This window comes from Mauremys reevesii, unplaced genomic scaffold (genome assembly GCF_016161935.1).
Source record: "Mauremys reevesii isolate NIE-2019 unplaced genomic scaffold, ASM1616193v1 Contig89, whole genome shotgun sequence".
NCBI classification, from domain to species: Eukaryota; Metazoa; Chordata; order Testudines; family Geoemydidae; genus Mauremys; species Mauremys reevesii.
In genome coordinates this window covers 118,585-138,361 of record NW_024100905.1, presented here as the reverse complement: position 1 = coordinate 138,361, position 19,777 = coordinate 118,585, and the positions used below count along the sequence as shown (strand labels likewise).

The window sequence follows — 19,777 nt, the reverse complement described above, 5'->3', positions numbered from 1 at the left end:
GGGCAGTTATAAATTACACCCCAGAGCCCCAGCCCAGTGAGAAAGACCGAGGGGAGGGACTGTGACTGCGAGGGGCACCTGAGTCCCAGCACCTCCCGGGGCTCTGCTCTGCCCCCGGCTTAGAGCTCTGCCTAAAACCACAATCCTGCCCCGTGATACTAAACCCAGGATGCTGCGCATTACAGAGACACAAAAGTGGATCCTCAGACCCAACTGTTTATATCACGGCAGCTTCTTTCTGGCAGATCCATTTGAACTCAGCACCACATGTCTCAGACTGAATCTGGCTGCCTCTTATCCAGCCACAGCTGTTCCCTTCAGCAGAGCCTGAGACTTGGGAGCTGCAGAATTAGAGAGTCAGTGTCATGGTGGTTCTCTTTAACAAGGAAAAGCCCATAGGGGGAAGAAAGATAACACCTCTCTCTAATGGGAAGCTTGGCTCTGGTGTTGTCCTTCATCTTTGTAACTTTCCTACAGAGCTTCAGGTGAGAAGGCAGCCCAGGAGGTGAGCTGAGTTAGAGGGTCTCTGGCAAGGAATGAACTAGGCTGAAACTCATGGGTCAGTGGCCTGGTGCTTTTTTGTTGGAAGTGGCCACCTTGAGCTCCTGCATCTCGGTTTTCCTTTAAAAACAAAGTCTGAGGCTTGTCTACGCTACAAAATTAGGTTGACTTAATTTAGTTCAACATACAGCCACCAAAGTAATTCAATCAGCTGTTAGTCTCCATGCTATCCTCCTCCTGCTAGTGATGCACGACCTTAACAGGTGCACTCACACCGACTGAAGTGGGGCACTGACAGCTCCGTGGGGCTCACAGCTGGAGCCCCTCAACCACCCTGGGGTAACAGCCTCAGCTGTAAGTGTGGCATAGGGCTCAATTTCACAGCAGGGAGCCAACCAATCTTTCTTGTCAATTTCATGGCTCCAGCTGTGAGCCCCAGGCTACAGAGCAGAGGGTGAAATTGACAGGAATGACAGCCAATGGGCAATGTAAGTGACGCAACATCTGTGTGGGCACTGGGTTGCCCTACTACATCGACATAAGCGCTGTGCCTCTCGTGCAGGTGGTATAACTGGGTTCAAAAAAGTACTGGGTAAGTTCATGGAGGGTAGGTTCATCAATGGTTATTAGCCAAGATGATCAGGGATGCAACCTTGTGTATGGGGCAACCCTAAACCTTTGACTGCCAGAAGCTTAGTGTAGCCGATAGAATGGATCACCGGATAATTGCCCTGTTCTGTTTGTTCAGATACTATGGTAATGGGGGCCAGATCAGCACCTTAGCCCTGGACTTCGCTAGTGGGGGTTTCTGGTGCAGTTATACTGGAAGCCCTGTAGTGTGGACACAGCTATATCCATATCTAAGGGCTTCTACCACTACAGCTTATGCCCGTGCCCCCGATCAGCATAGGCTACACTGCTATAAGCACAGGCACAATGGTATAACTGCAGCTACACTAGGGCCTTTGCAGGCACAGCAAAAATACCTTTAACCGAGGTAGTTACGCTGGTAAAACTTTTAAGGCCTTAGACAGACATTGGATATTTAACATCAGCAAGTTATACAATGGGAGCTTTTCCCAAACATCTCAAACAGGAAATGTCAGGCAGCACTTACAGCATTGGATCTAACGGGGAACCGTCCACCCAGGTCCATTTCCCCCCTGCGGGTGTCACCGTAAGTCCAATCCAGACGTAGCTTGAACCTTGTGTAACATCCTGTATGAAATCCTGTGAGGTGCCAAGCAGAGGGGGAGGGGTGAATATGCCGTAACAGGCTAGAAGAATTCCCTTAGTGCTCCTGTTTAATACCTGCTTTTGGCTTCAGTGGCTCCGCCCATAATGCCAGCAGGAGAACCCATCAGCCCCTGAGCTAATTCACCCTCGCCCCTGGGTGGGCAGAGTCTCTCTATGAAGACATGGTAAAACCAGCACCAGTCCTTGGTGAGCTGGCCCTTTAAGGGAGTCCTGTGTTCAGCCCCACCTGTGACTAGGTGCCCCTGGGCTGAGAGGTTCAGGTGAGGGAAGCAGGTGACCAGGATCCAGGCCTGGTGGGGCTACAAGGGCAGCCCGAGGTCAGTCAAGGCAGGGTGAGATTTGGTGGAGTAGGGGGGTTCTGTGAGTAGCTCTGTGCAGACTGACTCTGCTGAGCTCCCAGACAGGGCTCGGGGGGGCAGAGCCTGCAGGAGCCAGCTGGGCAGTCTGGGGTGGGAACGCTGTGGGGGTCTTGTTCTGAACTGTATGTTAATCAGCCAGATGCCCCAGAAGGGGAGAAAACCCCCCAGAGCAGAGTTTGGAGAAATGGGGCAGAGGACTAGAGCCAGGCTGGATAAACCTGCTGCTCTGGGATTGTAACTAGTGACACACGTCTCTCTCCAGCTGGAGTTTGATGAGCCTGTATTTTGTTACCATCTCCTCCCGGTTCTGGATCACGAGCATGCGAGAGCTCTTCCCCGAGCAGTCGTCACGGCTCCCAGTCCAGTCTTTACTCTCTTTAGACAGCCAGTAGCACTTGTCCCCATGCAGCAGCCAGTCCCTGGGGCAGAGTTTGCACCCGGAGCCCCCTGGAGGGGGAGATGGGAACAGAGGTGTCATTCATTCTGAAAATTCAAACTGCAGCTGGCTGAAAATGCTTGTTCAAGTTCTTTTTTAACGGGAATTGCCATTTTGACCAAAAGGAAAGTGTTTATTGTAGTTGAAATTGTTCATTTTTTTGACACTGTGTGTGTGTGTGTGTGTGTGTGTGAGTAAATATAAAATGGAAATACAGATTTTTTTCCATGGGCAGGATTTCATTTAGTTTTCATGAGGAAAAAACCACTTACCCTTAACATTTTCCCCACTGGAAATGAGAGGGAGCAGTTTTGCTTTTTACTTCCTTCAAAGGACAGCAAACTTCCATTTCTTGTCACATTTTCCATAAAATAGGTTTACAAATGTACCAGCTCTAGTTCTAGATATTGCTGAGTTTCCCCTACAGGCAGGTAAAGAGCCTTTGCTCTCAATGTACTAGCGAGGGCTTGCCTCAGGGCCAGCACTCGAACAGCCGGGCACGCTGTAGGCCAGGGCAGCAAGGTGCTGGGAGGCCAGAGAGGAGAGAATTCGCTCCAAGTCTTTACACAGAGCTGGTTTCTTACTAAAGATCTGCTCTGACTCAGTCACAAGTTCTGGGCTCGATGCAGGAATCACTGGGTGGGAGGAATCTCTGGCTTGGTGCATTCAAATGTAATTCCTTGGGGGTTGACTATGTCAGCTTATAAAAGCTGAACAGAGACAGACTCAGGCTGGGCCCTGATGGGAGACCTCAAGGGAAACTCAGTGTTGAAACAAATAATAGGGGTGACTGAGAAGGAGGGACACCCCTGACTAAGGTAGAACTGAACCCAGAGACCCAACCTGGCAGCTGGGGGCGCTGCACCTCTGCTGGTGTCACGATTCAGCTGAGAGTTAAAAGCAAGGTCCCATTATGGTCATTACAAATCCTACAGCTCTTCTTTAATGGTGGAGGTCTGAGTCGGTTCAAATTACAGTTCAGGGGACTACAATTTGCCTCCCGCAAATGCCCTGGGAAATTCCAATAGGGAAGTGGATTCTGCTTCAACCGTTCCCCTAAGAGATCGTCTGCCAGTGTTGTGTGCTGCTGAACAGCTGTTGAGTTTCACCCCAGAGGTGGCTGCATGTCAGTGGTGGGGGAAATGATTCCCATAAGTACTATGTGGTTTGTAAAGCACTTTGGGATCCAGCATCTCGAGCAGCTGTATTATTACACTAGTGTAAGATTGTCCGTGCTCTAGCAATGGGAATTATTCTGCCCACTAGATGTCACTGCTGCTCCTCTGCACAAAGGGCTGAGCCTTGTTTATTGTGCTTAGACTGTTCACTCCCTGGGGAAGGGATTGTCTTTTGGGGACGTGTTTTTTATGGCATCTGGCACAAGGGGTCCTCGATCCCCGAGGCAGGACTGCAATACAAAGAAATACAGTAGAGCTGAGAGGTTCCTGCCCTGGATCGGGGTTGGGGTTGGGCTAGGGATGCTGCACACTAGGGTGACCAGACAGCAAGTGTGAAAAATCGGGACGGGGTGGGGAGTAATAGGAGGGAGCCTATATAAGAAAAAGTCCCAAAAATCAGGACTGTCCCTATAAAATTGGGACATCTGGTCACCCTGCTCCACAAACATACTAAGACAATCTCTGCCACAAAGACAGGGGCGGCTCCAGACATTTCGCCACCCCAAGCACGGCAGCATGTGCTCTGCCGGTTGCCAGTCCCGTGGCTCCGGTGGACCTCCCGCAGACGTGCCTGTGGAGGGTCCGCTAGTCTCGCAGCTCCACCGAAGCTGTAGGATCAGCGGACCCTCCACTGGCACGTCTGCGGGAGGTCCACCAGAGCCCTGCCTGCCACCCTCCCAGCGACCGGCAAAGATCCCCCCACGGCATGCTGCCCCAAGCACGCGCTTGGTGTGCTGGGGCCTGGAGCCGCCCCTGCACAAAGAGCTCCCAGCCTAGACATCTGATGTGAAACAGATGGAGATAAAGAGGACGGTGGCAACAAGGAAAGAGAGAGACAAGCTGGGTAATTCCTGTTCCTGGACTAACTTCCGTTGGTGGAAGATATAAACGCGAAGCTCCACAGAGCTCTTCTTTGGGGCTGGGGGAGGAAATCAGAGGAAACCCCGAAGAAGAGCTCTGTGGAGCTCCAAAGTTTGTAACTTTCACCATCAGAAGTTGGCCCGTGGTCTTGTCTCTCTCACATCCTGGGACCAACCCAGCCACAACACCAGTGCAGCCAACAAGGGAGAGTAACCCAGCCATACAGACAAAGGCAGCCACAGCATGTGTCTTGCACCCACCCACTGGGATGGATGAAGTGAAAAAAGACAGAGGCGCTTGGGGTGTATAGCACATCATGACACCCAAAGCATTCAAGCATATTAAAAGGTCGTCCCGTTCCGCCCCCCCATCAACTTAAACATCACCCTGCTGGCTGAACATTGTTCTCCTGCCGTAGTTATGAGCAGACTTGATTGAAAATTTTCTGTCCACTTTTCTTGACCCAAAAAATTGCCTTTTTCTTTCAGAATGAAAATCACCGCAGAAAATGTTTCAGTTGACATTTTCCAGTTTTTGGTTAAAATAAACGGGTTCCCCTGGAAACTGTAACTTTCCTCCTACATTTAGCCTCCTTTTCACTGCCCAAGCGGCAGTGTTGCCAACTCTCACATTTAATCACAAGTTTAATTATATTTGGTGTTTTTTCCTTTGAGCCCCAGCTCTTGGAGTCAGGGGATTGTGAGAATTTCACTTTTTTTTAAAAAAGAAAAGTTTGAAAATGTGACTTTAGTGCAACCTAGAAGCTCAGAAACCAGAAAGTGAGTAAGAAAAAAAAAACCCAACCGCAAAAGTATTATTTTTCTAAAATCTTATGATTTTTGAGGGCCTGACTAATGGTTTATGAGCAGCAGGGGATGTCAGTGCTGGAGTAGTGTAAATGAAGGGACCTTGGTGCGAATGAGAATCTAGCCCATGGTATTTCAAGCTGACAGTGTCCCTTTAACACAGTGACTGGGTTTTCAGTCACAGGGAGTCTACAAACTCTTCCAGGAAGAGTGACTCCTGGTTCTGGGACAGTAGGAGCCGGGGTTACCTGCCAAGCTGCCATTGTGGGGATCACACAGAATTGATTTCAAGCGAGACCGGAAATCCTCCAGGCAGGAGCTGCATTCAGTGCTACTGACGATTCTGGCACCATCATTCTCTGATGCGTTTGTAGCTCCTCTGGTCTGTCCTTCACACAAGATGTGCATCTGGGAAACTTCAAAACATCATCACAGTCACTTCTAAGGCAACTATTTAGGGATTAAAAACCAGCCTGTAGAGGGTGTAAAATCAAGGTTCCATCGCAGCTAGGCCAGGGGCAGAGAGACAAACTCATTCACTACATGGTCTCGGACGCTATTCGGTGGTCCAGAGACATTTACACAGAGCACGTCACCGGCCACCGTCAATACCAAGAGTGAGCTGGCGTGACTTCGCGCACCCACAAGGGGGAAGAGACCTGTAAACTTCCCCTGTTGGACTTTTATCCCCTGAGCCCTGAACCAGCCAAACTGAACTCTGCCCTGTGAGGGGCACCCTATCACCATTACCCAGTCCGCTCATTTATTCATGCCCACGACTATCCATAACCTGTTTGTATGAGTGATGTGCCCTCACTGCTTGCTGGCTGTACCTTGAACCCACCCACCATATACCCCGCATTGGGGACATGACAGACTGTGTATATGTATATGCCGTCCAATACCCAAACGCTAACATCCCCCTACAACCTGTATGTTACCCCCAATGACACAATAACTGATGCTTCAAACACTTTGTATCGTTTATTTTTAAATATTCTCTAATGAACTGGGGGAAGGTCTCAGGAGCAGAATGTATTTGCATAGACACGCCTACTCTGGCTAGGCGTTCAGCAGACAGACCCGCTTTGTCAAAGTGATCAATTTTGGCTGGTGATGGGTTACAAATTGAATGCAGGGTAATGAAATGTTGTTCTACTGATTGTACAGGTCAAGGGCAGCAGAACTGTGCTTTGCCTGACCTGATTGAGGGGGTCACCCTAACCTGAACCTCACTTTGCTAAGCACGGGGTAGGGATGCCAACTCTGAGGATTGGTGTATGGGTAAAATAGAGTTATGATTGTCTGTGGTGTCTGCCTGTAGTGTTAAGCTATGTCTCCACAGTAGTTAAATATCTGTGGTTGGCTGGTGTTAGTTGCCTTGGGTTTGAGCTGCAGGATTTTAGAATTGTAATGTACATATGTAGGCTTAGGCTGGAAACTGGATGCTGGGAGTCTGCTAGTGTGGGGAGAGTCCTAGAGCCTAGGTTCTAACCTAAACCCAAATGTTTACACAGCAATTTTACAGACTCACAGCCTGAGTCAGCTGCTCCAGGCCAGCTGTAGGTGTTTAATTGTAGTGTAGACACATCCTCCCTTCTCCAGTGTTTAAAGAGAGCTGACTGGACTCAACTGAGAGTCCTTGTTTCTGTTCAGTGGTTCCTAGAGCTGAGATCACTGCTGAGCAGGTCTAGGGGCTGATTCTTAGACGTCAGATGGCAGTGAGCGACAAGCAGCGTCAGTGAGGGGGGAGCTCATGTGACTGCACCTCTAAACTCTGGATCTTCACTGACTAAGGACGGCAGCTATGAGTGGGATGCAGTGGAGGGAGCAGGGAGTGGCATGTTTGTTCATCTGACTTTCACATTGGAAAGTGGGAAACTGAGGCAAAGGACACTGCCCAGCGTACAGGGGGGTGGGTGTTTGGACTTACCAATCGTGGGGGGGGGGTGTTTTCCCAAATTAATGCTGGGTTCCCTTTAACTAAAAGTTTTTGTTTGTTGTACACATGGGAAGTTTTGTCTCTTAGAAGCACCCAAGGATATTTAGTTTTCCCAGATTACTGGCTGGGGGCTCAAGCCAGTTCTGATTTGTGTTGTTAAGAGGAACCCCTAGATGTTGAACCCGGCCCTTGCTGCTGGTGACACCACCTGGCAGAGGGGTTACACATAGGCTGGGTGTGTCACACACGCAGGGGAAGTGTAACAGTGATGCTGTCCCAGTCAGCACACACGAGTGTCATGTACTAAGCTCCTAACTGCACCTGCTGGGATAACATCTGACCCGCAGCGTGGCGATTAAGTGTCACCCATGGACTGGACTCAGAGCTGGACTCACAGCGGGGTTGTGGAAGGAGGGGGGAATTCATGGTGCTTAGCTGGACTCTGAGCCCCTTGGAGCAGGGATTGTCTCGTGGTATGTTTGTGCAGCCCCAATCTCACCTGTGCCTCTCGGTGCTGCTGCACTGGGGTGGGGGCCTGGCCCCAACGTGGCAGCATTTCTCTGTTTGTAATGTGGTAACTTTGGAACGCTGCATTCGACCCATCCCGCCATTCCAGGGACTGTTCTAGGCACTGATGGGCAGAATCCAGCTGATTCTGGTGTAAATCGGAACCCCAGGAAAGCCGGATTCAGGGGAAAATCAGGCTTCCCAGGCTGCCTGGTGCTGCCAGCAGAAAGTCTCTCCGGCATCCCCTGCACAGATCACAGACAGCAGCTTAACTTGCTGCGTGTGGACGCTGTCTGTAGCCTGACCTCTAACAGAAATACGAGCCTGCCAGGCACAGTTAGTAGGGGGGAAGCGGAGTGGGGATGAGAGGGATGAGGCAGTGGTGAGGGGGAGCAGAGACCCGGAGTGGAGATGGGGTTGCGGGGGAAGGTTGCCACCTCTGCGGTACAAATACCCAGCGTGATCCTGAGCCCATAACGCTGCACAGCTGACAGCGTGCGCTGAGCACCTGGGCAGATCTCCCAGGACAGCGACCTCAACAAAGGGGCAATCCTGGGAAAACCTGGCCAGGGGGCAAACCTAGGGGGGGAAAGTGGGGACCTGGAGATGGGGAGGCAGAAGTGGGGGGACACCAAGACCCTGCCATGGGGAGAGACAATGTGTGACCCTGGTGTGGGGGGAGGGAGGAATGGGAGAGACGTGCAGAACCCCTGGCATGGGGGGAGGGGTACACAGCGCGCCTGGCAAATGGGGGGAGAATGGGGGACAATGAACCCCTGGGATGAGGGAGGGGGATGGGTTGCAGGGAGTCCCTGCAATGGGGGGGGGGGAAGGGGCTGCCAGGAGCCCCTGGTCGGTGCAGTGAGCTCGACACAAGCTACGAAGTGTGCGACCCTCTATTACAAATAACGTCCGTGTGCCTGTTAAATGCTTCAGTGGCCTCGAGTTACTCACCCCAGACAGCCAGCGCTACCACCGCTCCCAGCAGGACGAGGCACCCGGCCCCGGCCAGCCCTAGGGCCACCCAGATCCAGCGCGGGTACCGAGGGGAACCTGGAAGAGTCGTGTTTGGTAACACACCGTCAACCCCAGCGGGAGGGACAGTAACACACCCGTGGATGGGCTCCCCTCTGGGGCCAGCGCAGCCCCCACCGGGGGTCGTTCTCCCCCTCAGCCCCAGCGGAGCATCCTCCGGGCGGTGCCCCCAGAATGCAGCATTGGGAAGCTGAACCCACGAGGACAGGAATGAGCTAGAGCAGCACAAGGCACCTTTCTAACCAGGTCCTCCCCAGCGGTTGCACCAGTGTCACTGTGTTGTTTCTAAACTGATAGTTGCAGTGGTAGAAAACCTGTGGCCGATCAGCCCTCGCTCAGAGACCCCTGGAACTGCAGCTCTAAGGGTACCTGCCTGCCCTGCAGCTGGGAGGTGGCAGAGTGTGTCTGGCTACCTGGGCTGGGAGACACGTGTCCAGCTGCAGTGTAGACCTATCCCAGGTGTCTCTCTAGCCTCCCCCTCCTGCCACTGCCCATCCTGAGAGATACCTGCAGTGACCACCTGATGGCGCTGTGCCACGCTTCCTTCCCTGCCCCCTACAGACCCCTTCCCCTGCAGACTGGAAACTCACCGTGCCCCTTGCTGGGGAACTTCTCCAATATTTGCCTAAAAATTCCCTGTTTCCAAGCATGTAATAATTTCCTGAGCAATTATTCCTGCTCAGGAGCTTGTAAGTTAGGATATATGCAGGAAGTGAGCACAAAAGGGGCCCAAACGCAGCTCAAAATTCAAACAAATCTCTGGGAAGATTTGTTGCAGTATTTCCCCAGTCCTCGCTGGCAAAGGAAGGAAAGAATAACGTCTGGGACCACTGACATTCACATTAAATTGGTGCAACATTGTCTGGCTACCTCGTCCTTATGGAAAATGTGGCATCAGTCTTCATTTAGACTAAGATCCTAGGCTGTGGGAACCCCCTGAATGATGATGCACATTCAGATTTCATAATAAGGCTACAGGGCATTTTCCATTGTCTATCACAGCAGTGTCAACATATCCCATTGTTTGCATTCAATGTCCACTGAAAATACACTTACTGGTGGTCAGTCAAGCACCGCACCGGTGGATTTATCGGAGCCCTAACATTTACTGGGTACTTTGTTGGTTTGATACTTTCCCACTGTGCAATGCTGAAGAAAATGCCAGACGTCAATGGTGCTACTCACAGTAGGAAATCCTACACCCACAAGTAAGTATTAGCCAGATCAAGCCCTTAGCAGTGACACTGGAAATACAGGGAGTATCTTCACTCACTCTCTGCTGCAGGGAGTTGTGCTTCACTCTGTGGGTCATCCACACGCCCCGAGACGCTTTCCCTCATCCCTTCTCTGACATGCGGCGTGTAAAGGCCCAGGCTGGGACTGTCAGAGCCGTCCAGTGGAGTTGGGCGCCAACTCCCAGTAAATTTCAGCTCCTGTGGGTCTTGTGATAAACTCAGGACAGACAGTTGCCAGAGGGGGGGGAGGAGTCAGTCCCAGAGGGTTAAAAGGCCCTCCTCCTTATCAACTGAGAGGCAACTACAGGTCAAGCAGGTTCAGCTGAGGTAGCAAATTAGAATCAGCTGAGGGGAGCTACCTGAGGGTAATTAGGATCAGCTGGTTACAACTTGGAGCTGCCTGAGACCTTTTTAAACCCCTTCCTGGGAGGAAGGAAGGGGGGGCGAAAGCAGAGAGAGAAGGAGCCTGGCTACCAGGAGTATTGGAGCAGCAAGCCTTCCCAGGCAGAGTGGCAGGACGCTCTCCTACAAGGCAGGGTAAAAATACTTTAATTAAGACTGGTGAGAAGACAGGGGACAGACTTCCCCTGAGTCCTAAGGGGGACTGCATTACCCTAGCCGGTCTCACCAGAGCTAAAAACAGCAGAGGCTGGGGAGACTGAGACGGGACTTTGCCACACGTGGTTTGAGGAGTGGGATTCAGTGAGACTTTGCGGCAAACCGTCTCGGGGCAGGGTAAAAGCACCCCCCAAAAAAATAAAAATAAAAATGGAAGATGTAGTGAAGGCATTGGTGCAGGCCACTGCGGCCCAGCAAGAAGCTACCAGGGTGCAGATGGCTGCCCAGCAGGAGGCGGTACGAATGCAGCAGGAGACAAATCAACTCCTGATGAGCCAAGCGGCTCAGGATCGAGCCACCTTGCATGAGGTTGTGAACCAGCTAAAGGCCCTGACCACCCTAACGCACGGCCCCCATGGGACTCGGCCCCTGCACGCCAGCCGCTACTTACAGAAGATGACAGTGGATGATGACGTGGAGGCGTATCTCCTTGCGTTTGAGAGGACGGCCCGGCGGGAGGCCTGGCCCCAAGACCAGTGGGCCAGTATCCTGGCACCTTTTCTGTGTGGGGAGGCACAGAAAGCGTATTTTGATATGGCAACAGAAGCAGCTTCCGATTACTCCCAGCTAAAGGCCGAGATCCTGGCAAGGTCTGGCGTGACGATAGCTATAAGGGTGCAGAGGTTCCACGAGTGGAAATACCGAGCCAACAAAGCCCCGAGGTCCCAGCTGTTTGACCTGATCCATCTGGCCCGGAAATGGCTGTGCCCCGAGACCCGCCGGCCGGAGGAAGTCGTGGAAACCATAGTTGTGGACAGGTACATGAGAGGGCTACCGCCGGACATACGAGGATGGGTCAGTCAAAATGATCCCTCCTCCTTTGATGAGCTAGTTGCCCTTGTAGAGAGACATCTAGCAGCACAGGAACTCTCTCGGACCATTGGGGAAGGGAGGCGCCAGGATAGGAGGCAAGGCTACGTACCAAGGGCCCGAGTTGCCATAGCTCCAGGCCGAACTATGGCAGGGAAGAAGGAGAACGAAGAGCAGCCAAAGTACTCGGAGGGACCTGGGGACTGGGAGAGAGAGACTCGGGGGGTAAGGCCCCACAGCCCAAAAATTAAGGGGCTGCCCCGAGGAGGGTACCGATGCTATGCATGTGGAGAGATAGGGCATATAGCTGCCCAATGCCCAAACCTAGAGGAGCCCATGCAATGCGACCTGGGAAATCTAGAAGAGTTATGTGACCTGATAAGCCTAGTAGGAGTAGCGATGGTCCCTCATAGATATACTAGGCAAGTCAAAATGAATGGTATAAAGACCACCGCGTTAGTAGACTCAGGAAGTGCAGTCACGCTGGTCTCGGGAAAGCTGGTCGGGTATGATCAACTATCCCGGGCCAAGCGCACAGGGATATCCTGTGTCCATGGGGATGTAAATTACTATCCGACCATCCGAGTGAAAATAGAGGTCCAAGGAAACCCCACTAAGGTGATGGCGGGGGTGGTCCCAAAACTCCCCTACCCAGTCCTCATAGGACGAGACTTCCCAGGGTTTGGCAGTCTACTTCCTGGAGTGGAGTCAGAAGAAGATAACACCACAGAGAGCAATGGGATGGCCTCAATAGCTAGCAACCCCCCAGCCTTCCAAGAATTTGCCCAGGACTTATTCTCGCCCCCTGGGAAAACCAGGAAGACTCGGCGAGAAAGGAGGGCAGATAAGAGGAGGGGAACGAGCATCTTGGCCCAGAATCAGAAGCCTATACTCGTAGGGGAGAGAGTTGGCCCAACGGACGAGGGGACTAGGCAGGAGGTTGGGGAGCCAGTAGCCGGGCCCAGTTCCCCAGGGACCTCCCTTGAAGAAGAGGGGGAGATAGAACCCTCTGAGTTTGGGCAACTTGGAACTTCACTAGAGAATTTTGGACAGGATCAGGCCAATGATCCAGTATACCAGAACATTCGCAAAGAAGTAGTGGAGGTGAATGGGGTCCCTGTGGAAGGGAGAGCCAAGGGCCCAGGGCCGTATTATATGATCAAGAAGGATCTGCTGTACCGTGTTGTCCGTATCCAAGAGCAAGTCGTGGAACAGCTCCTAGTACCACAGAAACATCAGAGGGGTGTGATGGACCTAGCTCACAGCCATTTGTTCGGGGGACATCTAGGGGTAGATAAAACCCTGGACCGAATTCTACAGAGGTTTTTTTGGCCTGGAATATATGCAGCGGTCCGACGATATTGTGCCTCCTGTCCAGAATGCCAGTTACACGGGCCCCGACCCGCAAGGGCACCTTTGGTACCTCTCCCGATTATTGAAGTCCCCTTTGAGCGGATAGCTATGGACCTAGTAGGGCCGTTAGAAAGATCAGCCCGGGGCCATCAGCACATACTGGTGGTGCTAGATTATGCCACCCGATACCCCGAGGCCATTCCCCTACGGAACACTACGTCCAAGACCATAGCTAAAGAATTAATCCAAATTTTCGCTACAGTGGGAATACTCAAAGAGATCCTGACAGATCAAGGAACTCCCTTTGTGTCTAAATTAATGAAGGATCTATGTGCAATGCTCCACATAAGGACCCTAAGGACATCAGTCTATCATCCGCAGACCGATGGCCTCGTCGAGCGTTTTAATAGGACGTTGAAGAACATGATACGGAAGGTGGTGAGCCGGGATGGGAGGAACTGGGACACCCTGCTACCGTACCTAATGTTTGCGATCAGGGAGGTGCCTCAGACTTCGACTGGGTTTTCCCCGTTCGAACTGTTATATGGTCGCCACCCCCGCGGCATACTGGACATTGCCAAAGAAAGTTGGGAAGAACAGCCGAACCCAGGGAGAAACGTCATCGAGCATGTGTTGCAGATGAAAGACAGGATAGCCCAAGTCACTCCCATAGTGCGGGAACACATGGAGAGAGCACAAGGGGCCCAACAAACATATTACAATCGCCAGGCGACGACCTGAAAATTCCAGGTGGGAGATCGGGTGATGGTACTCGTACCCACAGCAGAGAGCAAGCTCCTGGCCAGATGGCAGGGGCCGTACGAGATAATAGAAGCCGTTGGAGAGGTCGATTACAAAGTCCGACAGCCCGGACGCCGGAAGCTGGAACAAATCTATCATGTGAACCTGTTGAAACCTTGGCAAGACAGAGAAGCGCATGTGGTCACTATAGGGTCACCCCCTCCCGAGAGCAACCTGCCTGGCCAAGTGGGAATATCCCCAGAATTGACCTCTGACCAACGAGCGGAGGTAATCCACATGATTGAACGCAACCAGGACGTGTTCTCAGAAAAGCCAGGCCGGACTACTGAGGTTCACCATCACATCCTCACAGAGCCGGGAGTGAAGGTGAATGTAAAGCCATACCGGATCCCGGAGGCGAAAAGAGAAGAGATCAAGTCAGAAGTCAGGAAAATGTTGAAGCTAGGGGTCATTGAAGAGTCTCATAGCCAATGGTCAAGCCCAGTGGTCCTAGTACCTAAGCCGGATGGCAGTATGAGGTTTTGCAATGACTTCCGGAAACTGAATGAGGTGTCCCCATTTGATGTGTACCCTATACCGGATAGATGAGCTAATTGACCGACTGGGAAAGCACGATTTTTGTCCACCCTTGACCTGACTAAGGGTTATTGGCAAATTCCCTTGGCCAGGGCCGACAAAGAGAAGACGGCCTTTTCAACTCCAGAGGGACTGTATCAATACACTGTCCTCCCGTTCGGTTTACATGGGGCTCCTGCCACCTTCCAACGACTCATGGACAAACTGTTACGCCCACATGGTAGGTATGCGGCCGCCTCTCTTGATGACGTCATTATCCATAGTCCGGATTGGGAGACGACTTGGGGAAGGTGGAAGCAGTCCTGGACACCTTGAGGAAGGCAGGGCTGACTGCAAATCCCTCCAAATGCGCAATTGGGCTAGCAGAAGCCAAATACCTTGGATATATAGTGGGGAGAGGTGTGGTAAAGCCCCAACTCAACAAGTTAGAGGCAATACAGAATTGGCCCCGACCTGTCCGGAAGAAACAGGTCAGAGCATTCCTGGGGCTGGTGGGGTACTACAGGCGGTTCATCCCCCACTTCGCCACCAGGGCATGCCCGCTAACTGACCTAACGAAAGCCCGTGGCCCAGATATAGTGAAATGGTCTAGCGCGGCTGAGGAGGCATTTGCAGATCTGCGGACCGCGCTCTGCACTGACCCAGTGCTGGTAGCTCCAGACTGGGAGAAGGAGTTTATCTTGCAAACGGATGCCTCAGAAGTTGGGTTGGGAGCGGTGCTTTCACAACTGGTTGGAGCGGAAGAACACCCCGTCCTGTTCCTCAGTAGGAAACTCCTGCCCAGGGAACGGAAATATGCCGTAGTTGAAAAGGAATGCCTGGCCGTAAAGTGGGCCATTGAAAGTCTTCGCTATTACCTACTCGGACGGAAGTTTACCCTTGTCACGGACCATGCTCCCCTGAAGTGGATGCACCAAAACAAAGAGAAAAATGCGAGAGTGACCAGGTGGTTCCTGTCGCTACAACCCTTCCACTTCAGAGTACAACATAGGTCTGGAATCAAGCATGGCACCGCGGATGGCCTTTCAAGGGTACACTGTTTTGCCGACCCAAGTAGCCCAACCCTGTAGTGTTGAGCAGGGGGGGGGGATGTGTGATAAACTCAGGACAGACAGTTGCCAGAGGGGGGGGAGGAGTCAGTCCCAGAGGGTTAAAAGGCCCTCCTCCTTATCAACTGAGAGGCAACTACAGGTCAAGCAGGTTCAGCTGAGGTAGCAAATTAGAATCAGCTGAGGGGAGCTACCTGAGGGTAATTAGGATCAGCTGGTTACAACTTGGAGCTGCCTGAGACCTTTTTAAACCCCTTCCTGGGAGGAAGGAAGGGGGGGCGAAAGCAGAGAGAGAAGGAGCCTGGCTACCAGGAGTATTGGAGCAGCAAGCCTTCCCAGGCAGAGTGGCAGGACGCTCTCCTACAAGGCAGGGTAAAAATACTTTAATTAAGACTGGTGAGAAGACAGGGGACAGACTTCCCCTGAGTCCTAAGGGGGACTGCATTACCCTAGCTGGTCTCACCAGAGCTAAAAACAGCAGAGGCTGGGGAGACTGAGACGGGACTTTGCCACAGTCTACACTACGGGAGGGGGGGGTCGAACTAAGGTACGCGACTTCAGCTACGCGAATAGCTACCTTAGTTCGACTGACTTGCCCGTCCAGACGCCACGGGACCGAACTCCGCGTCTCCAAGGTCGACTCCGCCACCGCCATTTGCAGTGGTGGAGTATCAGAGTTGAACGGAGCGCTTCCGGAGTTCGAACTATCGCGTCCAGATTAGACGCGATAGTTCGAACTCCGAAAAGTCGAACTCTCCGCGTCGAACCGGCAGGTAAGTGTAGACCTACCCACTGTGACGCCCCAGCCGCACCCTGTAATCGCTGCGTTGTGAAAGTGGACGGCCTGGGAGAATGCTCAGTCACTTACCTTGGGGCCCAGCTCCCGGAGGGCGGCCTGGTTGTCTCTGCTTCGGACGGAGGTTTAATACCGTGTAGCCCTCTTCATCCTCCATTGGCCAAGCATGGCCCTGGTTTGATTTCCCAGCAGGTGCTCAGAGAGGGGAAGGAGCCCCCCCTCCCATTAACTGGCCCTCAGACTCGGTCTGTGCAGCGCAGGGCTCCCACCAGCACTGACCGTTCTTCAAGGGAAACCACACAGGAAACGCAGGTACCAAGCGCATGTGTGGGCTGATCTACATCTCTCCTCCACCCTCCCCTGGACTGTGCTGGAGACCTGCACTGGTTGGACAGAACAGCTTTGAATACAAGCAGGTCAGGGCCCCTGGCTGGCTTTGCTGAACCGGGTGTCAAACTGATGCAAGTTCGCCCTGAGTCCGCACTTGCGGGCTCCTAAATGGTTTCCACAGAGATGTCCTTGGGTACCGATCCCACACGTCCCAGCCCAGCCCCCAGAAGCAGTGCATTCTGGGAAACTCAGCAAACCCACCAGGGCATTGAGGGGCAGCAGTGGCGGGGGGGTATATGGACCTGTATAAATCATTGGCCATGGCGTGTTTTGTGTCCCCGGCTGTGCTGATCTGCAGAGGATGTGGGTCTGTTACAGCCCCTGGCTCTCTTGTTCACACTGTAGAAAGGCTCACACTTTTAGCTCTGAAGCTGCTTGGTTCAGTTCCTGCTGGTGCTTGTGCTCACACGCACGTGTTTCCAATCCTTTAATCATCCTCCTGGGTCCTCTTTGACCCCTCTCCAATTTATCAGCATCCTTCCTGGATTGTGGGCACCAGAACTGGACACAGGATCCCAGCAGCGATCATACCAGGGCCAAATCCAGAGGCAAAATAACCTCCTGGCTCCTTCTCCAGATTCCCCTGTTTCTACATCCCAGGATCTCACTGGCTCTGTTTGGCTGCAGCTCGTGTTCATCTGATCATCCACTATGACCCCCAAAGTTCTCTGTCCTACAGCGCTCATGGGCTTTGTGCTCAGCGTGTCCTGTAGCACGTGTGAGGCAGAGTGCTGGTATGTGTGTTAGTGGCACCCTGAGGCAGGGCTCAAAGAGGGCAGAGTTAAGGTTGTTTTGCGGGGTGTGGATTTTCCCTCTGAGTGTTTATACATCAGTGGCCTACAATCCGGCAGGTCAATGGAAAGGTTTTGGAATTAGCACAGGTAGTTCGAAACTAGGGAGGATTGCAGCCAGCCAGAGAGCTCGCTGGAAATTGATTGTAGCCACTTCAGCAAACAAGTGTGCATGAGCCTGACCCACGGGCTCTCACAGGAAATTGTCTTTGGTCAAGAAGCATCAGGGGGGTTGTTCACACCATCAGCATCCTCTGATCCTGCGGGCTAGCTCAGATCGGTGCTTCCTGTCCGTGCTGGGTGCTGCCATTTGCTGCTCTCACCTCCCACTCCCCGGGCTCTGCCTGTGTCCCAAAGACCAGTCGCACCCACTGCTGAGCTGGGCAGGGCTGCAGGGGATGGGGGTGGGGAGGGGCGAAGGGTAACGACAGGAAGATGCCAGACCAGTGTTGTGTAGCATGAAAGGGCAGGTCATGAATCCCAAGACTGAGGTTGGGACCAGGGGGAGGAGCCGGTAGCAGCAGAGCAAAGGGCGGTGATGGGAGCTGGCCCAGCGAAGTGGGGTTTGAAGAGGGATCTGAAGGTGGATTGAGAGGCTCCTTTGAGCCCTGGGAGAGAGAAGCCAATCCAGACACTGGGGGCTGCATGAACAAAACCCTGTAGGCTCAAGGGGGAGAAGATGAAGACCCAAGGAGGAAGGAGGTGGTGGAGTGGGGTCAGGAGGGACCTTCCCCTGGGGACAGGTTATCCTAGAACTGCAGAGTGTCTTGCTCCTTCCTCTGGTGCTGGCCAGTGTCACAGACAGGAGAGTGGGTAGAGGGATCCCCGGTCTGGCAACCCCTCTGATCTTGGGAGTGCAGCCCAAGAACTGGAACGGGGGCAGGGCTAGGGATGGAGATGTGGGCAGGGGCAGGGCTGTGCAGCATCATCAAGTGAGAACGAGCAGCATGATCCGCTCCTGCCTTGAACCTTGTACAATCAGTTACCCAATGGGTGGAGAGACTGATGGATTTACAAAGATAAATTCAATGAGCGAGAGAGACAGAGAGAGAGAGAGAGAGAGAGAGAGAGCACCTGGCCTTGGGGTTACAGCACCGGGCTGGGTCTCAGCAGATGTGGGCTCAGCTCCCAGCTCTGCCCCAGACTCCCTGGGCGACCGTGGGCAAGTCACAGCCGTCGAGCTCAAACTTTGCACGTGCGCACAAGGGATCTGCTCTGGCTAGAGAACCTGTGTGGGAAATGCCCAGTGCAAAGCAGCCTCTCTGGAGCAGATGGAGTTGCTCATGGGAAGCAGTTGGTTAGTGGCTTAGCGAGGGGGTCACCACAAGGTGTGTCTGGCTCGCAGGCTGCCTGCTGGGCCACGTGTCTTTACTTCCTGTGTGGTGTCCCGCTCACACATAGAAACTGCAGGTTGTGCCTGAGTCCAGTTACTCGGTGTATTATATTTGCAGCCCAGAGTGAGGAAGCTGATTTAAGCACAGCCAGCTGCTGTGTGGAGACTTTGATTCTTCTGGCACCAGCAGGAACAAGGAAAGTGAGGCTGGGCTCTGAGCACAGAGTGTCCGACCATTTAAAGAGGCAGAATCAGGACTGGCCCTAGACCAAATGATGCACCAGCGAGGAGCATCTGTGACGCCCCCGCTCCCCCATTTGTTAAACATTTCATTATCCTATTGTTTTATTGCATTTGTAGCCCATTTCATGACTTTCATGCACCATTTGCATGTATGAGATCAGTGGCGGATTAGCCACTGGGCCCCTGGGGTCCATGGTGAGGGGCTCCGGCCAACTGGGGGCCCCTGGAGCCCTGGTCGCCGGATGGGCAGGGTGGAGGAAGCCCCCTCACCCCTACCCCACTCCCCAGCAGCAGTGCCAGGCAGGATGGGCAGGGGAATCCCCCCCAGTGGCTCCCAACCCCGTCCCCAGCAGAAGCCACAGACGGTGGAAGTCCCACCCCACCCCACCCCAAGACACCGCTCTCCAGCAGAAGCGCCAGGTGGGAGGGGCGAAAGAAGCCTACGCTGACAGGAGAAGCGCTCCCATTGGCTCAGGTAGCGTCTCCACTACATGCTACAGCAGCCCAGTATTACACCTGTCTAGAGAGAACAAATCCCAGGGGGTGAAAGCAGAGGCTGTTTCACAACCATGCCAGTGGCTGCTGACAGGCAGGGCAGGGCCCCAGCTACGGCCACGTATTCCAGAGATTGTGGTACCCAAAACTGCAGCCAGATTGCCAAGGAGCTCAGCTCCCACCGAGAACAAGGGGCTGGAGGGGAGGGAGGATTCCTAGAGATAAAGGGACCAGAAGGACCATTAGATCATCGAGTCTGACCCAGGGCCGGCTCTGCCATTTTTGCCACCCCCAAGCAAAAAAAAAAAAAAAGCCGCCGGGACTGTGCCGCCCCAGGAATGGCTGGAATGCCGCCCCTTTGCATGCGTCGCCCCAGGCACGTGCTTCCTCCACTGGTGCCTGGAGCTGGCCCTGGTCTGACTTCCTGTCTAACCCAGGCCAGAA

At 53.1% G+C, this 19,777-nt stretch overlaps 1 protein-coding gene across 1 annotated transcript; it reads right to left on the bottom strand.

The window, feature by feature from the left end:
* Positions 1 to 217: 217 nt before the first annotated feature.
* On the bottom strand, positions 218 to 16,262 carry LOC120394998 (killer cell lectin-like receptor subfamily F member 1). Its single transcript, XM_039519172.1, has 5 exons — positions 16,154 to 16,262; positions 5,647 to 5,814; positions 2,410 to 2,564; positions 1,619 to 1,731; positions 218 to 341 (listed from the first exon to the last, which is right to left on the bottom strand). The coding sequence occupies exons 1-5, from the start codon at positions 16,236 to 16,238 to the stop codon at positions 218 to 220; spliced, it is 645 nt and encodes a 214-aa protein (XP_039375106.1). The 5' UTR covers positions 16,239 to 16,262.
* Between the last annotated feature and the right edge of the window lie 3,515 nt (positions 16,263 to 19,777).

Bases quoted from the DNA above. Each gene is read 5' to 3' on its own strand.
- LOC120394998 (XM_039519172.1), bottom strand. From the start codon at position 16,238: ATGGAGGATGAAGAGGGCTACACGGTATTAAACCTCCGTCCGAAGCAG. The intron at 2,565-5,646 runs GTAACCCCGGCT...CTCCCCCTCCAG, and splicing joins CCACAATGGCAGCTTGGCAG to GGGGCTCCGGGTGCAAACTC. The intron at 342-1,618 runs GTAAGTGCTGCC...CTAATTCTGCAG, and splicing joins TCCCCGTTAGATCCAATGCT to CTCCCAAGTCTCAGGCTCTG.